Genomic DNA, 22953 nt, shown 5'->3' on the forward strand with positions numbered 1-22953 from the left:
TCACAGCACTCAAGAGGAAGAGGCAAGCAAATCTCTGTGAGTTCCAGTACCGCCAAGGCCCTTACATAAGAGAAATTGCCTTGAAAAAAAAGTAGGGGCAACATGACTCATGGTTGGGAGCACTCGCTGCTCTTGGAGCACTCATGTTGTTTCTAGCACCCACATGGTTGCTCTCAACTGCAGCTCCAAGGAATCTAGTTTTCTCATCTCTGAGGGTACTTACATACACTCAGTGCACTTATATTCACTCATGCAAACACTCATAAACAAACACAAAGCTTGTAAATAAGCCATTTGGTAGAAACTTTAAGAGGTGGAGTTTCACTGTTAAGCTCTGGCTGTCCTGAAACTTGCTCTGTAGACTAGACTGACCTCGAGACCCACCTGCCTCTGCCTTCCAGAATGCTGGGATGAAAGGCATGCGCCACCACCAACCAGCTGAGAATCAGTTCATCTAGCCCAGTGGTTTTTGACCTTAGTAATACTGGACACTTTAATATACTTGCTCATGTTGTAGAGGCCCCCATCCATAAAATTATCCCAGTGCTACCTGGTAAAGTTCATCACCAGTCATGCTGCTCATGTTTAAATGGTTTTACCTGCTCCCAGCCCCAAGGTCCCATAAACTTAATTCTATAGAAGGGTACCTAGCAATGTGAAGTCCTGTGGGCAAGCACACCCACCAAGGATCCCTCCTGTTTCTCATTTTTTTGTCCCTTTGGAGACAGGGCTTCTCTGTATAGCCTTGACTTGTCCTGGAACTCAGATCCACCTGCCTCTGCTTTTTGAGTGCTGGGATTAAAGGCATGCACCATCACTGCCGGGCTTCCCTTGTGGTTTTCATTCCCATGGCAAAGGGATCTTATGCCTCACCATGTCAGACCATACCTCACACTCAAGCAGCTGGCATAGAGTACAACTTTTAAGACCGGGAGCAACCTAGAGCACTTTTTTTTTCATTTCAAAAAGGCATGCAGATATAGCTGTATTCTTGCACAAATCACAAATTCCTTATGTCCCTACAATAAAGACACTACTACACCTCAGGATCAAACAATTTTATTTTTCATTAACTCACAAAAAACAATACAGTTGGTTCAAGGAGGCTATCACTTGCCCAGTCCCCAATACTACAAGCCTGAGTGAATATCTTTATAGTTAGGACTCATTCGTGGCTTTTCTGAAGCAATGGAGCTATTAGAAATAAGGTTTGTTTAGTCAGGGTCCACACTTGCACTATAAATTAGACAGAGCCCATTCCAATTTCTTCAGTTTCAACTTCTTGATTAGATTAAACCTGTTAAAAGAAAACATTAAGTTAGAAGATGCCCAGATAAACTGTTTTCTTTTCCAAGACATTTAAGTTTTCCTTAATTAAACCAATTCTATCCTTGCCACAAATAAAACACGGTGAATGGGTGCATGTGTTTCTACAGACAAAGGCCTGAAGCAGAAATTATATACCATTTGGTAGCCAACAAATAGTTCTAACCATTTTGGACAGGTTTACGGTCCTCCTCTCCCCTTGGGAAAACAAAAACAAGCATTGTAATTAATAGACAGTGAGATTCTGAAATTACAAGGGAAACCACAGCCAAACGTCCAGGAAGCCTAATCTAATCAAGAGTTCTACTTGGGCCAGGCAAACCTCTGTGAATTCGAGGCCAGCCTGGTCTAGAGTGAGAGCCAGGTCAGTCAGAACAACACAGAGAAACCTGTCTTGAAAAACAAAGTTTTACTTGGGGACTTAATTCCAAAATCTCACAGGGTTCAGGATTATCACTCTGAGCAGATGGGCAGGTCACCTACCATTTGCAATTCTGCACTGCCGCAACACCTCATTGAAGCCCTCACAGAGCTTGACGTCACTCTGGTTCTGGGCACACTCCAGAAACTGTTTGATCTCAAGAGAGCATGGCCCACGAGACTGCTGGTCCACCAGCTGGGCTCCCTGGGGCTCCTGCCAAGACACAACATTAGGTAGTCCTGAGAAGTTTGCTCAGTACACACAAAGCTCTGGACTTGATCCTAACACTGTAAACACAAAAAATGAAGGGAAAAAAAAAATGGCTATGTAGTGATGGCACATGCCTTTAATCCCAGCACTAAGACATAGAGGCAGGTGGATCTCTGAGTTCTAGGTCAGCCTGAAGTAAAGAACTAGCTCCAGGACACCCAAGGCCACACACTCACACAGGCACCCACGTGAACACACACAAAAAATGTATATCAAAACAAACACAACACACAAAAACAAACCTGGGTAGAGAATCAATAGTAGGACTTTACAATTTGCCCTGGGTTTGAACCCCAGCACCACAAAACATACAAAAAAAAAAAAAAAAAATCTTCAGGAAAAATAGGGTCAGGGGTCATAAGATGTGAAAGGGACTTGTGATTATGTAACAGAGACTGAACTGGAAGGCCAGGCCTCAGGGCTGTAACTCCAACACTTGAGAAACCAACCCAGGACACTGCTACAAGCTCGAAGCCAGCTTGGGCCACACACCGAAGACTTCCTCTCCAAGTGAAACAACAGGAATCCAGTGTAGCCAAGATAAAGCTTTCAAGCCAAGGCAGGAGGAGGCCATGAGTTCAGGGCTAACTTGAGTGAGATCCTCTCAAAACAAAAACCATCTAAAGGGGAAAAGGGCCATTTTTCAGAGGTTGGGCTGGACTGTTATAACTGCAGTCTGTTCTATTTGTTGATGCTCCTCTAGAGGTTTAATTCAAACCATGCTATGTGGTGTCTCTGTGTGATGTTCAAACATGAGTGTGTGGGTGGGTGTGCCCAAGGGGAGGCCAACCAAGCATAGTGTCTTCCTCTGCCACTCTCCATCCTATTGCCTTGAGACAGGGCCTCTCACTGAAACCGGTCATTTCTTCCCAACTGCCAGCCAGCCAGCCAAGCTGAGGGATCTGCTTGTCTCCCTCCACAATGCAGGGGTTACAGACATGTATGGCTGTGCCTGACTTTCTGTGGGCTTCATGGGATTTGAACTCAGGTCCACACGGCTTCAGAGTAACTGCTAATTCACTGAGCCATACCTCCAGCAAGCCCCACTTAAGAAAAGGAAGCGGGGGTGTACCACCTTGTACTTAAAGAACTGTGGATCCTAAAAGTAAACACGGGGTCCTATAGACATGATGCTTAGCAGCTGCCCAGTGTTCTCAGAAAATAAAACACAGAAAGGAAGAGCTGCCCCAACTCTCACCTGGTAAGTGATGTCAGGCCTTGCAGGCTCAGCACTGCCCCCTCCACTGAAGCCCCCGGTGATGGCATGACCCAGGGTGTGACCCACAGCAGAGCCCACAGCCACGCCAGCTGCAGTGGTTGCCATCTGGGCCATCAGGCCTGGCTGCCTGGGAGCAGCAGCAGGTGAGCCAACTGCAGATGGTGCAGCTGCTGCCGGAGGATGAGCTGCAGGCGCATGTCTTGGAGCAGCCCTCATCTGAGGGGCCCGGCTAGGAAAGAAAGAAAAGAACAAACCTTATCAGATCCCAGTTCCAAATGGCTTTGGAATTTGCGGAAGTACTGCAACAAGCCAGGTTTGGTGGCACACACCTGCACTGTCAGCACTGAGACAGACACAGGAAGAATCAGCAGGCCAAGGTCACCCTCTTTTTTTTTTTTTTTCAACACAGGGTTTCTCTGTGGTTTTGGAGGCTGTCCTGGAGCTAGCTCTTGTAGACCAGGCTTAGTTCTGCCTGCCTCTGCCTCCTGAGCGCTGGGAGATTAAGGTGTGTGCCACCATGGCCCTGTGATTTCTTTCTCTTATATATCAACATTTCCCCTTCCCTTTCCTCCCTCCAAGCCCCTCCCATATATCACTCCTTGGTTGATTTCAAATTCATGGCCTTATTCATTAGCTGTTATTAGATGCATATATATGTGTACACATATACTCTTACAGAAAACCTCAGTCTGTATGTTACTTGTATGTATATGTTGTCAGGGCTGACCTCTTGATATTGGATGCAATGGGTGCAATCTCACTAGAGAAGACTACTTCTATTCACAGCATTCTTTAGTTGCTTGTAGTTCCTCATGTAGATTGAGGCCTTGTGAGCTTTTTACCATTCATACACTTCGGCATATCTATTGTCATCCTCATTCTACATTGTGATTTTACAGTCAGTCTGAGAAAGGATACCCTCCTCTCAAAAAACAATACAAACCACCAACCCTAATCCACACAACAGCTAGCTTTGTATCCTCCTGCATCAGCCTCATCTCATCAAGTGCTGGGGTTACAAGCATTTGTCACAACCCCCAGGCTTCAATCTTATTTTATTGTCATATTTTATAATTGTTCACATGCATCCATGTCTGTACACTATTTGCATGCCTGAAGAGGGTTTGGATCACCTGGACCTGTAGTTAGATGGTTTTGAGAGGCCCATGTGGGTGCTGGGTACCAAACCTGGATCCTCTGGAAGATCAATCAGTCAGTGCTCTTGATTACAAAGCAGATTTTCCAGCCTCATTTTAAATCATTTTTTGTATCCTTGTGCTTGTTGACAGGGTTTATTTGTGTGGCCCTGGCGGTCCTGGAACATACCTTGTCTCCCAAGTGCTGGAATTAAAGGCGCATGCCACAACTGCCTTTAAGTATATATACCATCCACATGCAAGAGACTAGAGAAACTTGTTTTCACTATACATATACAACACTGTACCTCTTTAATCTTCTAAGTGCCCCCCACCACAGAAAGACAAGTCTAGCTCTGTAGACCAGGTTGGCCTCAAACAAAGATTGAGTTGCCTCTTCCTCGTGAGAGATGGGATTCAAAGGTGTGCATCACCAACATTATTAAAATTTTAACAAGTATAAACTATTTTGTCCCTTTAAAAAAAAAAAAAAGGCCCACAGTATTTTAAAGAATAGTTATTCCAATGTTTTACAAAATCTATCCGCTATTAAATTGAAAAGATAGAGAAATGGCTCAACAGTGAATCCTGCACACAGACAGGTCTTCTCAGCTCCAGGCCATCTGACACCTTTGGCCTCCCAAGGCTCACAAACCCACTTCTCAAAGAATGAGAACAAAAATAAAAAGATCTACAACTTGAAACAGGTATGGTGGCTCACGCCTTTAACTCCAACACTCCAGAAGCAGAAGCTGACAGATTTCTTTTCTGAGTCTTAGACCAGCTTGGTCTACAGAATGAGTTCCAGTACAGCCAGGGCTACACAGAGAAACCCTGCGTGGGGGGGGGGGGGTGTTGTAGAGCTTGGGGAGCTGATGAACTGGCTCACTGGAGAAAGATGTTTGCTGCCAAACCTGACAACCTCAGTTAGAATCCTGGAATCCACAAGGAAGTAAACAACCAACCAACTCTTGCAAATTGCAGTTTGACCTTCACACAGGCATACAGACATAAAATGATTCAGAGCTTGGGTTAGCAGAACATTTTCCTAGCAGGCATGGGACCTTGGGTTGACTAAACTATAGAAGGCATTGGCATGGCGAAATATACCTCTAGCCCCAGCTACTCAGTGAGGGGACAAGAGCACATGGCTTTGGGACTGGCTTGGACATCGGAGAGAAAGACAGTCAAACTTAACAAAATCAAAGACAATCATGAGGTAATATTCAGAATGTAGATCAAGGCCTTCATTTTACCAATCAGAAAAGGTTGAGGCAGCTGGGTATGGAGTGGTGACCCACACCTTTAATCCCAGCAGTCAGGAGGCAAAAGCTCCTGTATCTCTGAGTTCCAGATAGTCAGGGAAACCCAGTCTCAAAGTAACAAAACAAACCATCAAACCAAAAAGAAAAACTTAGGGACGGTGACCTGTCTGAACTGCAACTTCCATTAATCTTATTTCTCTTTTAGTTTTTGGACACGGGGTTTCTGCACGGGTAGCCCCAATAGCCTTGAACTGGTGGCAACTCTTGCCTTTGGGGAGATGGAGGTATGGATGACAACCTTGGTGGTAGACAGCCCTCAGGTTCCCTCCCAGTACGGCAACAATTTAACTTTCTACGATTTTACTCCCCCAAAAACAAACATCCGTAATCCGCGGAGATGTCTCAAAAGAGCGTTTGCCACTAAGTGTTAAGATATTATGAACCAAAGTGGTGGAAGAAGAGGGTGCATACACAAATAAATAATCTAATTTTTTCCCCCCTAGAAACCTTTTAAAGCCTGTAATCCCAGCCGTAGGGAAGCGGAGTCAGGAAAACCAAGGAAGGCTAGCCAGGCCTATCAAGTTCAAGGTTAGTCGGAGGACCTCAGAAACACAGTAAAACAAAACGACTCCAGTCGGGCGGTGGTGACGCACGCCTTTAGTTCCAGCATTGGGAAGGCAGAGGCAGCTGGATCTCTGTGAGTTTGAGGCCTGTCTGGTCTACAGAGCTAGTTCCAGGACTGCCTGGGCTACACAGAGAAACCCTGTCTCGAAAAGCCAAAAAAAAATAAAAAAAAGAAGAAAAAGAAGAAAGTACGGAATAAGAAAAGCACCTGGAGACCTTCACATAAATCATTCTTCCCCCGCCTCTTTGTAGACTACGTCCTCTAAGCCCCCCCACCCCCATCCCCAGCAGTCTAGGTGAAAGTTCACGCTTTAGCGTCCTCTTCCGCAGTGCACAGAGCGAGTCCCCGTTCGATTCCCCAGGAGCGGATCCCTTCCTCACTGCTCGCAGCCTCACCACCGGCCGCCTTCGCAGCCCTCAGGCTACGGAACCTGACTCTGGCTGCCCGCGCTCAGTCCCCAGTCCCCAGGAGGGGCTCACCTGGCCGGAGGGGCCACCCGGGAAGAACGGCTTCGGCTTCCACGCGGCATCTTGACTCCTCACACACTCTGAGTCCAAAGACGACGAACTGCGAAACGCCCACGAGCGTCCAGCAGCTTCTACCAAGGAGAGCGGAAGATGGGAGGCGGGTTATAATAGGCCAGCCAATCAGCTCTCAGGAGAGCACGAGTGCTCAAGGTCATTGGACGATCAAGACATCAGTAACGGGGAATGCCGTGGTGCGGCGCCCTACGCTGGGAAGAGCTTGGTGATCAGGTCCTGTAGCTAACCGGAAGTTCTTGGTGTTGCGCTCTCAAATCCTGTCCCCCAAGTCTGTGCTGAATTATTAGTTTTTTTTTGCTTCCGATGGACGACCTGCTTCCCCCACAACTCAGGCTGGCCTTGAATTTAAGATCCACCTGCCTTCGCCTCTCAAGTAAACTCAAGTAAACAAGTTTACAGGCATATGCCGTTTTGCCTACAGTGTTAACAAGGTTAAATGCAACACTGACTGAGTCATCTCTGCCTTGTCTACCACAGGGCCTTGAACTGTTTACTTAACCCTTCTCAGATCGTTTTTTTTGTGACAAGGTCTCACATAGCGGATATTGGACAGGAACTCGCTGTCCTAATGACTGTCTCCTAGTGCTGGCGCTGCAGGAAAAACACATACTACAATCGATGTAATAAAGGATTTACTAATAAATTGCTTGGAAATATTAAGTTAAACAAAGTAGAACTTAGCTAAAGGAGCCCTGCCTTTAGTATGACTGAAAGATACTGTGCTAGCCAGGCTTATTAGAAACTGTGGAAAAGGGCCTGGAGAGATGGCTGCTCTTCCATAGAAGCCGGGTTCAATTCCCAGTATCCACATGGCAGCTCACAACTGTAAGTCTAGTTCCAGGGTACCCCACACTCATGGCAAAACAATGTGCACAAAATAAAAATAAATAAATTTTAAAAAAAGGAGAAATTGTGGTAGAAAAAATTCTGTACCTTCATTGAAGTTTAGGGTGGCCAAGGAAGTTTCTGCTAATGTTTATTCACCAAGGTTGACCTCCAATTAGGTGCCATTCCCATAATAAAAGGAGACCACCCTGGCTCAAAACTAGCTATGAGATCCATCCCCATATCAAAGAACATGATTTTAAAGAAATGGTTCTTGACCAGCATTGGTGGCTCACAGCCTTTAATCACAGCACTCGGGAGGCAGACGCAGGCAGATCTCTGTGAGTTCAAGGTCAGGCTGGCCTACAGAGCTAGTTCCAGAACAGTCTCCAAAGCCATACAGAGAAACCCTGTCTTGAAAAACCATAAAAAAAAAAAAAAAAAAAAAAAAAAAAAGAAAGAAAGAAAAAAGAAAAAGAAAAGAAAAGAAATGCTTCTTAGCCGGGTGTGGTGGCACATGACTTTAGTCCCAGCACTCGGGAGGCAGAGGCAGAAGCAGACGGATCTCTGTAAGTTCAAGGCCAGCCTAATTTACACAGCTAGTTCCAGGGCAGCTAGGGCTGTTACACAGCGAAACCCTTTCTCGAAAAACCAAATAATAATAGTAGAGAATCAGAGTTCTGTTCAGTTCCCAGCACCATGTCCTGGAACTCACTCTCTAGACCATGCTGGCTTTGAGCTCAGATATTCACCTGTCACAGCCTCCCAAGTGCTGGAAACAAAGGCATGCGTCACCACACCCAGCTTTATAATTAAAAAATTTTCAAATACTAAAAGTACCGAGTGGAGAAGCATGTAAGGAAGATCCCACACATGAATACACCTGCACACTCCTGCATACATCACACATATGCTCAATAAACAAACTACAGTTTGGTTGCCACTCCACTGGAGAAGCTCCTCCTACACAAAGGAAGATGGCTGGGCTATGATTTGCTCAACAATACCATATCTATTTTAAGTGAGTGATTAACAATGTTGTAAGGGTGTCTGTCTGTGAGATGCAGGCATTTGCTCCCAAGGCTGAGGACTTGAGTTCAATCCCCTGCGAGGCATGGAAGGAAAGAATCCACTCAGGTTAAGTTGTCCTCTGACTTCCAAAAGGAAAAGAGGTGGACTGTGGCTGAACATACTTCATTAAAAGTTAAGATTTCCAAGTGTTCCCTTCTTTGTAGGTGCCTTTGAGTGTTGCTATGCTTGCTCCAATTTGCCTTAGGACCTGACACTATCCTTAACCTGGGGGAATAGAAGGTACACTTGCAACAGGAAGTATCTTAATATTACTTTGTAAGGCTAGGCAATGTTGCCACCCACCAGGTCCTGTTTGGCTGAAGGAAGGAAAACAAATCAACAGTTCATTCTTTCCCAAATGGGAGAAGGCCAACAGGAATGGATGGACCAATTTGCCTGACCAGTCCCTGTGTAACAATACAGACTTGAGCATAATTAAATATTTTTTAATCAAAACCTGATAGTAGAAACTACTATGTATTAATTAACTACTATGTTAATTAATTAACTACTATGTAAACAAATGTATTAGTATGAAAAAGGGAAAACAGACTCTTCAGTCGTGTCTGTCAAAATTAACATGCCACTGTCTAGCTGGTAGAATGGCTCCACCTAGCGTCAAACAGCAGACAGACAAGTTGCTTTTGAATCTTCATTCCTGGGCTATTGAAGGGGAAAAAAAACATGTTGAATAGGAGTCACATATACATATTATAACATTATACCAATTTAACAGGGGACTCAATGGAACACGGCCCTGTAAACATTTCCAAGGTTATAGTGATCTTCTTATAAATAATGCCCTTTTCATTAGCTGCCTATGTTTTCATTGTACTGATATTTCTCCCACCCAACACTACTCCCACGCACTCCCCAAGAGGAAAAACAATTACTCCTGGGATGAACTTTTTTCTGCGAGACTAACACTTATTCTGCCCTCCTCAAATGTTATAAGGACATGTGTGGGCGAGGATGCATCACAGCTATTTTATTCAGTAAGTCCCTACAACATGTTAATAGGATTATGAAGTCAGGGAACTAAAAACTGTGTTGACTCGATACATCTGCTAGACCACCAACCCAATAGCAGTGGAAGCTGCCTTTGTATCACTTGTGCCTGCTTAGTAGCTAAAACTAAGACTACAGCAAAGATATTAACCAATTAATCACGAAATGGGAGACTTAAGACTGACAGTCTTACAAAATAGAGCTACCATAGAGTTCCTACTGCTAGGACATAATCTTGGGTGTCAACAATTCCCTGGGATGTCTTGTTACAATGTATCATATTTCTGCCACACAATTAATAACCAAGTCAATAACTTACATAGAGAAATAAAATCTCCAAGATATAGCTTGAGTGGCCCCTCCTGGATAAGATGGTTCGTCTCTTTTATTGGCCCCTTGATAGTTCTCTCATTAATCATAATATTGGGCCCTGTGTTTTTCAGTGTATTACTAGCCTTATCACAGGAAAGATATTCAACGCTGGAATCCTGTTCACTGGACAACATCAAGCAATGCTGATCCTTTGTCAAAGATTTGAAAGGGTTTCACAGGCCAAGGGGGGAATGTGAGAACAAAAGAGAAGCAATATACCTTGCAAATCAAGGAGCCCATTATGTTAAGCCCCCATGCTTTAGAAAAACAGAATAAGATTGCTTGTTTTTAAAACTTTTTTATTAATTTATTTTACATTCCAATCCCAGTTTCCTTTCCCTCCTCTCCTACTGTCCTCCCTTCCCCCTCCTATCTGCTTCTCGAAGAGGGTAAGGCATCCCCTAGGAAGTCTACTAAGTCTGTCCCATCATCTCGTTGAGGCTCTTCACCCCCACACTCCTGTATGTAGGCTGGGCAAGGTATCTTTCCATATAGAACGGGCTAAACTAAGTCAGCTTGTACATTAGTGTTAGATCTTGGACCCACTGCCAGTGGCCTCATATTGTCCCAGTCACATAAGGTTGCTTCTTAAATGTGATGTGGGACCCCATTAATAAGATGTAGATCCTTGTATTCTTCTTGCATTGTATTTTTCTAACAATCTCTAGCAGCCAATTCTCTCCCTTCTGTAACTACACAGCTGTTTTCTATCAATCTTTTATCTCTCCCCTATAAAAGGGACCTCAAAAATCCAGTGAGGGGTTGCTTTTGAATTGCCATTTTAGGCTGGGCGTCGGTGGCACATGCCTTTAATCCCTGCACTTGGGAGGCAGAGGCAGGCAGATCTCTGTGAGGTCTACAGAGCGAGTTCCAGGACAGCCTCCAAAGCTACACAGAGAAACTCTGTCTTGAAAAAAAACAAAAACAAAAACAAAACAAAACAAAACAAAACAAAAAAAAAAAAACAAAAAAAAAACCATCAAAAAAAAAAAAAAAAAAAAAAAAAAAGAAAAAGAAAGAAATGCCAACTTAGGCTGAGACAGCCGTCAGGCCAGTCCAGGGTGTACCTCTAAATTAAAGCTTGCTTTGGGAAGACAGTCATGGATATCTAGTCTTTCTCCTCATAAGTTTCAGGTTTAACATTTGTAAACACAGTAGACATGGCGGTACATGCCTGTAATACCCCAATCCATTTTTACTCGAGAGGCTGAGGCAGCGGGATCTCAAAATCAAGGACAGCCTGGGTTATGGAGGAAGCCAGTTGTCTATTGGAAGCAAAAACTTAACCATTCCTCACAGAATCTAAGAACAAGCTTTGACAGAGCAATCCCAAGAACTTCCGGTTGGCCACAGCGCCCTGTCGCCAAGCAACTTCCCCGCGTCGGAGGCAGCCACTACCGATTACTGACGTCTTGGTCTTTCAATGACCTTCAGAGGCTGTGCTCTCCTGGACGATGATTGGCTATGCGCTGAAGCCGCGCCTCCCATCTTCCTCTCCGGCTGGACGCTCGTGGGCGTTTCAGAGTTTGTTTTGTCTGGACGCTGCAGATGATAGCAACTAGGATGCCCCGTGGATGTCGAAGTCGCTTGTCCCGGGTATCCACTCCGGACAGGTGAGACCCTCCTTGGGGCTGGGAACTGATCGCGGGCGGCCAGGGTCACGTTCCGTAGCCAGAGGGCGGCCGGTGGTGAGACGGTGCGAGCAGTCGGGGAAGGGATCCGCTCCTGGGGAAGAGGACTCCCCGAGAACAGGAACACGCTGTGTGCACTACCTGATAGGACCCTAATGCGTGACCTTTTTCCTAGACTGCTTAGGAGGAAGAGCCTTAGAGGGCACAGTCTGCAAAAAAGGCGGGGAAAGAATGATTAATGCGGAGGTCTTGAGGTGGTTTTATCTTACTATGTTTTTGAGCCCCTCGGGCAAGCCTTCCTTGACTTTCCTGACTGAGCTTCCCCTCTATTGGAATTACAGGCTTTAAAGGTCTTTAGAAAACACAATTTTAAAAATATCTATTTGGCGCGGGCCTCTGTGTGGAGAGCAGAGAATGTAGAGTTCTCTCCATCCACCACTTCAGTCCAGGAGGCCTAACATTTAGTGGTATACGCTCTATTGCAGTGATCCTCAACCATCCTAATGCTGTGACCCCTTAATAAAGTTCACCGTGTAGTGGTGACCACCAACAATAAAGTTATTTTTGTTGCTACTTCGTAACTAATTTTGCTACTGTTATGAATCATAATGTAACTGTTATGCGGGATGGTCTTAGATAACACCTTTGAAAGAGACCCGCAAATGGGAAACGCCCCTGGGTTAAGCAGTGCTACTCTATTGAGCCATATTGCCGGCTCACGTGAAGATAAGTAGGATATTGTTGGCATCATCCACGTTCCAGGTGTTCCACCTTTGGGGAGTAAAGTCGTAGAAAGTTAAAATTGTGGCTGTACTGGGAGGGAACCTGAGGGCTGCCTATATGGCAGGGGGAATGTCTCCTCTATCACCAAGGTTGTCATCCATACCTTCATCTCCCCTAAGGCAAGAGTTGCCACCAGTTCAAGGCTATTGGGGCTACCCGTGCAGAAACCCCGTGTCCAAAAACTAAAAGAGAAATAAGATTAATAGAAGTTGCAGTTCAGACAGGTCACCATCCCTAAGTTTTTCTTTTTGGTTTGGGTTGGTGGTTTGTTATGTTTCTTTGAGACAGGCTTTCACTGGCTGTCCTGGAACTCAGAGATCCATCCACCTGCGTCTGCCTCCTGAATGCTGGGATTAAAGCTATACCCAGCTGCCTTAACCCTTTCTGATTGTAAAATGAAGGCCTCGGTCTACATTCTGAATATACCTCATGATTGTCTTTGATTTTGTTAACTTTTGACTGTCTTTCTCCATTGTCCAAGCCAGTCCCAAAGCCATGTGCTAAATAATCTTGTCCCCTCACTGAGTAGCTGGGGCTACAGGTATATTTTGCCATGCCAATGCCTTCTATGTATTTTCTCTTTCTAGTTTAGTCAACCCAGGGTCTCATGCCTGCTAGGAAATTGTTTTGCTAAACCTTTTTATGTCTCTGAGTGAGTGTGTGTGTGTGTGTGTGTGTGTGTGTGTGTGTGTGTGTGTGTCTGTGTGTGTGTAACCTGTGTGACGGTCAAGGGCATCTTGTGGAAATGGGTTGCTTCTTTTCACCTTGTGAATTCCAGAGATGGAACTCAGATTGTCAAGCTTGGTAGCCAGCACCTTTCTCCAGTAAGACGTTTTACCAGCCACCCACCTCTCTCCATGCTCTAACTCTTTATTCAGATCTTAACTAGGTTAGGGAAACTCTTTGGTTGTCCTAACATTTCAGTACACCTTGGCAGCTGCTCTCAACCTGTGGGTCAGGACACTGTTGGCCTCCAAAAAATGGATACATTACAATTTTACAGTAGCAAAATTACAGTTATGAAGTAGCAACAAAAATAATATTTGGTTGGTGGGGTGGTCACCACAACATGAGGAACTATATTAAAAGGTCCCAGCATTAGGAAGGTGGAGACATACTGGATTCCATGGCAACAGCTGTTTGTTATTCCTTCTTTAATACGATGACATTTAATCTGAAACTGATAGAGTAGTAAAATGAAAGCTCTTTGCTCTCTTTGTAGTCCTACAGACTCACAGTCTGTAGATCAGGCTGCCTTGAACTTACAGAGATCTGCCTGCCTCCACCTCCCCGAGTACTGGGATTAAAGGCATGCGCCACTACCACCCAGCCTGAAATACTGCTGTACAGATAGTAACTGTTTGATGTTTGAATAATCTTTTAGGCTTTTATGGATTGTGAGTGGGTATGTGCAAATGAAGTGGGGATGTGAGCCTGGAAGGCCAGAGGTGTCAGATGGCCTGGAACTGTTTCTCCATGGCTGGTTAAGAGCTGCTGGGAACCGAACTTGGCCCCGTGGAAGAGCAGTATTGATTTTTAACTCTTGAGCAATCTCCCCATCTTACTAACTCTTTGTTTTTGTTTTTGTTTTCTTACCCCCCCCAACCCTGTTTTGTTTTTCATGACAGGGTTTCTCTGTGTAGCCTTGGTTGTCCTGGAACTCACCCTGTAGATCAGGTTGACCTTGAACTTAGAGATCCTCCTGCCTCTGCCTCCCGAGTCCTTGGCTTAAAGGTCTGCTTAAAGGACCACTGTCTGGTCCTTTCTAACTTTTAATGTCTATGCTTTTATTAAGTATTGGAATAGCTTTTTTAAAAAGATACTGTGAACCATATGGATACATGAAAAGGGGGCAGAATAGTTTGTGCTTGGTTATTAAAACCTTAACAAACAAAAGGTTAAGAGGTACAGCAGTACACACACGCACACACACACATGCACAGAGTAATTGAAAACAGTTTCTGCAGTCTTCTTGCATGGCTGTGTTATAGGTGTTTAAAGATTTTTTTTTTATTTGTTTTTCGAGACAGGATGTCTCTGTGTAGCTCTGACTGTCCTGGAACTCACTCTGTAGACCAGGCTGGCCTCCAACTGAGAGATCCACCTGCCTCTGCCTCCTGATTGCTGGGCTCAGAAGTGTGTGCCGCCACTACCCATCTTGGGTGTTTAAAGATTTAAAATGAAGCTGGGAAGTTGGCTTTGTAGTTAAGAGCACTGACAGCTCTTCCAAAGGACACAGGTTTGATTCCCAGCACCCACCTGTAACTCCAGGTCCAGGTGATCCAAAACCCCCTTCTGGCATGCAAGTGGCACAAAGACATGGATGCATGTAAACAGTCATACACATAAAATATAACATGGTAAAATAAATTTAAAATGAAGCCAGGTGGGGTGACAAATGCTTGTAATCCCAGCACTGGATAGACTGGTGTAGGAAGATTCATAGATTCAGAATCCTGTTTTGGCTAGGGTCTTTGGTTGGTTAGTTGGTTTTTGTGTTTTGAGAGGAGGGTATCCTTTCTCATGCTGGCCTTAAGGTCACGATGTAGAATCAGGATGATGGTAGATACGGCAAAGCGTATGTTAAAAAGCCCACAAGGCCTCAATGTACATGAAGAATTATAAGTAACTAAGGGATACTGAGAACAGGAGAAATAGTCTTCCCCAGCAAGAGTACACACATTAGTTATCCAATGCCAAGAGGTCAGCCCTGAAAACATACATACAAGTAATGAACAGACTGAGGTTCTATATAAGTGTATATTTCTACACATATATATGCATCTAATAACTGTTAGTGAATAAGGCCATGAATTTGAAATCAACCAAGGAGTGATACATAGGAGGGGGTTGGAGGGAGGAAAGGGAAGGGGAAATGTTGCAGTTATACTCTGAAAAACAAACAGTATAGAAGAGGAGGAAATCACTGTGTGGCTAAGGGTGACCTTGGCCTGCTGATTCTTCCTGTGTCTATCTCAGTGCTGACAGTGCAGGTGTATGCCACCAAACCTGGCTTGTTGCAGTTCTTCGGCAAATTCCAAAGCCATTTGGAACTGGGATCTGATAAGGTTTGTTCTTTTCTTTCTTTCCTAGCCGGGCCCCTCAGATGAGGGCTGCTCCAAGACATGCGCCTGCAGCTCATCCTCCGGCAGCAGCTGCACCATCTGCAGTTGGCTCACCTGCTGCTGCTCCCAGGCAGCCAGGCCTGATGGCCCAGATGGCAACCACTGCAGCTGGCGTGGCTGTGGGCTCTGCTGTGGGTCACACCCTGGGTCATGCCATCACCGGGGGCTTCAGTGGAGGGGGCAGTGCTGAGCCTGCAAGGCCTGACATCACTTACCAGGTGAGAGTTGGGGCAGCTCTTCCTTTCTGTGTTTTATTTTCTGAGAACACTGGGCAGCTGCTAAGCATCATGTCTATAGGACCCCGTGTTTACTTTTAGGATCCACAGTTCTTTAAGTACAAGGTGGTACACCCCCGCTTCCTTTTCTTAAGTGGGGCTTGCTGGAGGTATGGCTCAGTGAATAAGCAGTTACTCTGAAGCCGTGTGGACCTGAGTTCAAATCCCATGAAGCCCACAGAAAGTCAGGCACAGCCATACATGTCTGTAACCCCTGCATTGTGGAGCAGATCCCTCAGCTTGGCTGGCTGGCTGGCAGTTGGGAAGAAATGACCGGTTTCAGTGAGAGGCCCTGTCTCAAGGCAATAGGATGGAGAGTGGCAGAGGAAGACACTATGCTTGGTTGGCCTCCCCTTGGGCACACCCACCCACACACTCATGTTTGAGCATCACACAGAGACACCACATAGCATGGTTTGAATTAAACCTCTAGAGGAGCATCAACAAATAGAACAGACTGCAGTTATAACAGTCCAGCCCAACCTCTGAAAAATGGCCCTTTTCCCCTTTAGATGGTTTTTGTTTTGAGAGGATCTCACTCAAGTTAGCCCTGAACTCATGGCCTCCTCCTGCCTTGGCTTGAAAGCTTTATCTTGGCTACACTGGATTCCTGTTGTTTCACTTGGAGAGGAAGTCTTCGGTGTGTGGCCCAAGCTGGCTTCAAGCTTGTAGCAGTGTCCTGGGTTGGTTTCTCAAGTGTTGGAGTTACAGCCCTGAGGCCTGGCCTTCCAGTTCAGTCTCTGTTACATAATCACAAGTCCCTTTCACATCTTATGACCCCTGACCTGATACTTTTGCCCTCCCTCTCTCTCTGGGATGTGTGCATTTTGTATGTGCTAAGGAACATGTAATCTTTTGAAATGTGGTATATCTGAAGTTCTCATCCATTTCTTTCCAATAATAGTCCTATTTTTCCTTAAGAACATTGCTCTTTTTTCTACATACATGTATATTTGTAGTGTTGGGGTTCAAACCCAGGGCAAACTGCATAGTCCTACTATTGATTCCCTACCCAGATTTGTTATTGTTGTTGTTGTTTGTTTTTTCTTACTGTTGTTGTTATTTTTCAAGAAAGGATTTCTATGTGTAGCCCTGGCTGTCCTGGAACTTGCTTTGTAGACCAGGATGTTCCCATACTCAGAGACCTGCCTGTCCTGGCCTCCCTAATACTGGGATTAAAAGTAGGTGTATACCACCAGCAGCCTCTAGCCAGATTTAAGTTTTGTAATTTTGTATTTACAATGTTTGGAACAAGCCCAGAGCCTGTGTATACTGAACACATACTTCATAGAACTACTCTCCCTTTGAAACAGCAGATGACCTGATTTGCCATCTATTTGTCTTTTGGATTGAGTTGGAGTATATCTTTGTGCTTTAACTGTAATGTTTGTCTTGCGTTCTGCCTTGAAATGGTTTTCACTACCATGTTACTGGATAGAAAACTAAATTTGCACCTTTTTCTAGTTGTTTCCCCAGCTGGGTCTATGAATGCTGTTCTTGTGAACACCCACACTTTCTCAGGACTACCTAATGTTATGTCTCAGCAGGAGCCCCAGGGAGCCCAGCTGCTGGACCAGCAGTCTCGTGGGCCATGCTCTCTTGAGATCAAACAGTTTCTGGAGTGTACCCAGGACGTCAAACTGTGGGAGGGCTTCAAGGAGGTGTTGCGGCAGTGCAGAATTGCAAACGGTACCTGACCTGTCTGTCCATCTGCTCAGAGTGATAGTCCTGAACCCTCTAGGGTGGCCACTCTCAACTTGTGAGTTGTTGTGACCCCTTAGGGGTGGAAAGACCTTTTCACAGTGATCATCTAAGACCATTGGAAAACACAGATTTGTAATCATTTTAGGAACTGAGACCCTGCTCTACCATAGTCTCTGGGCGGGTCTGCCCACACACAGATAAGCCCACATAGGTGTCAGTAACATGATGACATCATTGTGCCAACCCTGTCACATACACCCTGTACAAATACAGGTGTATGTGACAGAGTTGGGGCCAAAATATAGCATGTAGGCCAGTCACAAATGTGTAGAGAGCTGCTGCTGTGTTGAAAGCAGCAGTATTGGAGGTAAAATGATACTTTATGAATTATAATTACTGGGTTAATATAAACTCATGTCCTGTAAAGTCATCAGTATGATTGTTGTTTGGGGTTTTTTGTTTTTCTTTTCTTCTTTGTTTTGTTTTGTTTTTCAAGACAGACAGGGTTTCTCTGTGTAGCCCTGGCTTTTCTGGAACTCACTCAGGCTGGCCTAGGACTCGCAGAGATCTGCCTGCCTCTGCCTCCCAAGTGCTGGGATTAAAAGCATTTGCTGCCACTACTACCACTCAGCGCCTGTTGGTTTTTAATGTTCAGCTGTGGGTGATGAGAAAATTTCCCCCTTTTGATAGTAACAAGTATGTTAAAAAAAAAAAAAAGAAGGAAAGGAAAAAAAAAACAAAAAACACAAAGAATGGTAAATCATAGGAAACTTTAATGTGCTTTATTGACTGAACTATAATTTTTTGTATTATTAAATCTAGTGTTGTGTATTATTTTCAACAGAGGGCCATCCCCCAAGAATGGTTCGTGTAGAGAAGAAGGTGAAGAAAAGAAGATACAGTGAAGATTTTTTACAGTATGGTTTTACCTCAAAAATTACAGCAGAAATTGAGAAACCACAGTGTGTCATTTGTGGTGATGTTCTATCAGCAGAATCTATGAAGCCAAACAAACTAAAACGCCATTTTGACAGCAAGCACCTGAGCTTCGCGGACAAGGACATCAACTATTTTAGAAGCAAAGCTGATGAACTCAAGAAAGGCAGACTTGACACTGCCGTCAAGTTTCCCAAACAGAATGTAGTAGCCGTTGAAGTTTCATATTTGGTGGCACTCAGAATCGCCAGGACTATGAAGCCTCACACCTTTGCTGAGGACTTACTGTTGCCAGCAGCCAAAGACAGTGTTGGAGTTATGATCGGAGACGAACGTGTTACTCAGCTGAGTGCAGTTTCCTTATCTAATGACACTGTCCGAAGAAGGATAGATGACATGTCAGCCGATATTCTTGAGCAGGTAATCCAGGAAATTAAATCTGCTCCACTTCCACTATTTAGTATCCAGCTGGATGAATCCACAGACGTTGCAAACTGTTCACAGTTACTGATGTATGTGAGGTATATCAATGATGGCGACTTTAAAGATGAGTTTCTCCTTTGCAAGCCTCTTGACACAGCAGCCACTGCACACGATGTATTTGAAAGAGTTGGTTCGTTTCTGAAAGAGCACAAACTTTCTTGGGAGATGGTTTGTGGTGTTTGCACAGATGGAGCTCGGGCTATGCTAGGATGTCAGTCTGGATTTCAACATTTGGTACTGAGCGAGTCATCGAAAGTCATTGGAACTCACTGTATGACTCATCTGCAAACATTAGTAATGAAGACACTGCCACAAGACTTAAAAGAAGTCATGCAAAGCATTGTAAGTTCTGTCAATTTCATAAAGTCGAGCACTTTGACCAGTCAGCTGTTTTCACAACTGTGTGACGAGTTGGATGCGTCAAACAAAGCCCTGCTGTTTCATACTGAAGGGAGATGGTTGTCTAGTGGAAAAGTTTTAAAAAGTGTTTTTGAGCTTCGTGATGAACTCAGAATGTGTTTTAGTCAGAAAGGAAGACCACAGTTGGAAGCACTTTTCACTGATGAGAGTGAATTGCAAAAAATGGCTTATTTGGTGGATATCTTTGCCATCTTGCATGAGTTAAATTTATCACTGCAAGGGCCAAATGCAACATGCCTCGATTTGTCAGAAAAGATCCAGTCATTCCAAATGAAACTCCAGCTTTGGCAAAAAGAATTGGATGAAAATAAAATACACATGTTGCCTACCTTAACTGCTTTCTTTGAAGAACATGACATTAAACCCTCCAAAAGGATTTCAGTGATAATGTCTATGAAAGAACACTTGGACATGCTTGCACAAGAAATTTCATGGTATTTTCCAAATCTGCCTGACATCCCATTTTCCCTTGCCAGAAGCCCATTCACAGTCAAAGTGGAAGATGTTCCTGAGCCGGCTCAAGAGGAGTTCATTGGACTTGTCAACAGTGATGCAGCGAGATCTGATTTCTCTACACTGCCAGTTACAAAATTCTGGATCAAGTGTTTGCAGTCATACCCTGTTCTGTCTGAGACTGTGTTGCGCCTCCTTCTTCCATTTCCAACAACACATCTTTGTGAAAAGGGGTTTTCCAGCTTGTTGGTTGTCAAGTCTAAATACAGACGCAGACTTGCTGTGGAAAATGATCTTCGTTGTGCTCTAGCAAAGACTACCCCAAGAATTTCTGATCTAGTAAGAAAGAAGCAATCCCAACCTTCACACTGACATTGGCTCTTTGTTTGTTAGTTGTTTTGAGACAGGGTTTCTCTGTATTGCTTTGGACATTGTCCTGGAACTCGCTGTGTAGACCAGGCTGGCCTGAACTCACAGAGATCCGCCTGCCTCTGCCTCTGGAGTGCTGGGATTAAAGGTGTGAGCCACTTATGCCCAGCTGACATTGGCTTTTTATAGATACTGTATGTGTAAAATGTAGCAAATTCTTGTGGATTTTGTTTGTTTGTTTTGTATTTTGTTGTTGTTATTGATACAAGGTTTGTCTGTATAGCCCTGGTTGTCCAGAAACTTGCATTGTAGACCATGCTGGCCTCGAACTCATAGAGATTCACCTATCTCTACCTCCTGAGTGCTGGGATTAAAGGCCTTTGCTGCCACCACCACCCAGCTACTGTTGTTATATTAAGACTGTTACCCATGCAACACCATGCTTAAGACAAAGTTTTATTTATAATTAGAAATAAATATTTCACAATATATACATAATGCTTTAATGATCGCTTGTAACAATGAAAATACATCCTACATAATCAGATGTTTATATTACAATTTAGAACAGTAGTAAGATTATAGTTATAAAGTAGCAAGGAATTAATTTTATGGTTGGGAGGGGGTCACCACAACATGAACTGTGTTAAAGGGATACAGCATTAGGAAGGTTGAGAAGATCTGATCCATAATTAACAGTTTCAGGTGATCTGATGTCCTCTTCTGACCATCCTCAGGCATCAGCATGCATGTGGTCCAGATACACTCATGCAGTCAAAACACTGATACACACAAATAACTAAATCTTATTTTTTAAATTAAAAAAAAAATGCCCAACAGACTTTATTACAGGCAATTTGATGGAAGCATTTTCACAATTGGTTTTCCTCTTCCCAGATAATTCTAGCTTGTATTATGTTGACAAAAAGTAGGCAGAATATCATACTGATTATTTCTTGGGTCAGGAGAAAACTTGTATAACTTACATCCCATCAGGAGATGTAAACACACTATTATCTAAATAACTGACTTTGAAAAATTGTTTACTCTTAGATTTGGGCCAGGTGTGGCATTCCACAACTTTAATCCCAGCACTTGGAAGGCCTCTGTGAGTTCAAGACTGGCCAGAGCCATATGGTGAGAACCTGTCTAGATTAGTTACTTGTCTGTTGCTTTGATAAAACACTATGATCAAGGCAACTTATAGAAGAGTTTATTTGGGCTTATGGTTCCAGAGGGTTCCGCACAGAGGGTAGAGTGGCTGGAGCAGGACACCTAGAGCTCACACCCTTTACTGTAAGCAGGAAGCAGCAATGGTAAACTGGGAAATGACACAATTCAAGGCCATCTTCAGTGCTAGACGTGATGACACATGCCTTACGGAGTTCCAGACCTTTCAGGGTTACATGGTGAGACCCTGTCTCAAACAAAATAATTTTTATAAAACCACTTCTATTCCAGGTGGTGGTGGCACATGCCTTTAATCCCATCACTTGAGAGTCAGAGGCAGGCAGATCTAGAGGCTAGCTTGGTCAACAAGAGTGAGTTCCAGGATAGCCAAGGCTACCCAGAGAGGCCCCATCTTGAAAAAACAAATCATTACTAGTGATACAGTTTATCCAACAAGGCCACACCTCCTAAACCTCTAAAGCATTGTTGCCAACTATTCACATACAGGAGCCTACAGGGGAAGATGACATTGAAAACAAACTACCACTCATATTAAATGAGTGAGATAGTGTGTGTGTGTGTGTGTGTGTGTGTGTGTGTGTGTGTGTGTGTGTATGTGTGTGTGTCCATCCTACCACCTTGTGGGATCTGGAGATGGAACTGTGATCATCAGATCTGTGTAGAAGTGCTTCTATCCATTGAGTCATCTAGCTAGCCCTTGAACAGCTAGTTTTAGTTTGTTTTTGCTTGGTTCTGTATATGTGTGTTCAAACACATGCATGAACGTTTTTATACCCCATTTGTTCACACATACAGTGATGGAGGATGTTGAGTGTTATCTATTTGCCTCTTCCCTTTGGATAGGGTCTCTCACTGAACCTGCCCTGTTTTGGCTAGGCTGGCTGGCCAGCAAGCCCCAGTGAGCCTCTTGTGCTTGTCTCTCTTGGTTCTCTACAGGGATGAGGGGAAAGGTCTCTGCAGCCACACCTGGCTTTTTATGTGCATGCTGGGAACCCAAACCCAAGTCTCCATGCTTGAGCAATAAATGCTCTTATCCACTGAGCCATCTCCCCAGACCTATTTCTTTAACGAATAGGTAGCCAAAGATGATGACCTTGTACTCTATTCTCTTGCCCCTTGCTTGCTTCCTAAGTGTTGGGATTGCAGGTATGTGTCATGTTACTGGGTGTTTCAGACAGCCCTGGCTGTCATGGACCTCGCGGATCCTCACACTTTGGTCTTAATTTAACTTTTTTGTTTTGTTTTGAGACAGTGTTTCATTGTGTAGCCCTGGCTGTCCTAGAACTCACTCTGTAGACCAGACTGGCTTCAAACTCAACAGCAATCCACCTGCCTCTCCCTCCTGAGTGCTGAGATTAAAGGCGTGTGACACCATCACCAGGCTCTTTAACCCCATGTCCCTGTTTTCACTCTTTCAGCATTCTTGGCATTTAAGTCTATGCGTGGAGGATTGTTTGGTTTTTTAAACAAGGTCACACATTGTAGGCCACTTGAGAGCTAGGG

The 22953-nt window shown here is 44.3% G+C and overlaps 2 protein-coding genes across 2 annotated transcripts; one reads left to right on the forward strand and one right to left on the reverse strand.

Annotated features, from left to right (window-relative positions):
* Nucleotides 1–1043: 1043 nt before the first annotated feature.
* Nucleotides 1044–6905, reverse strand: Chchd2 (coiled-coil-helix-coiled-coil-helix domain containing 2). The gene is made up of 4 exons (XM_051204888.1): nt 6742–6905; nt 3216–3465; nt 1810–1960; nt 1044–1297 (listed from the first exon to the last, which is right to left on the reverse strand). The coding sequence occupies exons 1-4, from the start codon at nt 6789–6791 to the stop codon at nt 1287–1289; spliced, it is 462 nt and encodes a 153-aa protein (XP_051060845.1). The 5' UTR covers nt 6792–6905; the 3' UTR covers nt 1044–1286.
* Nucleotides 6906–11584: 4679 nt separating this feature from the next.
* LOC127236906 (zinc finger BED domain-containing protein 5) lies at nt 11585–20484 on the forward strand. Its single transcript, XM_051204880.1, has 4 exons — nt 11585–11693; nt 15588–15837; nt 17442–17583; nt 18443–20484. The coding sequence occupies exons 1-4, from the start codon at nt 11629–11631 to the stop codon at nt 20260–20262; spliced, it is 2277 nt and encodes a 758-aa protein (XP_051060837.1). The 5' UTR covers nt 11585–11628; the 3' UTR covers nt 20263–20484.
* Nucleotides 20485–22953: the final 2469 nt, after the last annotated feature.

Source organism: Phodopus roborovskii, unplaced genomic scaffold, assembly GCF_943737965.1.
Source record: "Phodopus roborovskii unplaced genomic scaffold, PHOROB, whole genome shotgun sequence".
In the NCBI taxonomy this organism is placed as follows: domain Eukaryota; kingdom Metazoa; phylum Chordata; class Mammalia; order Rodentia; family Cricetidae; genus Phodopus; species Phodopus roborovskii.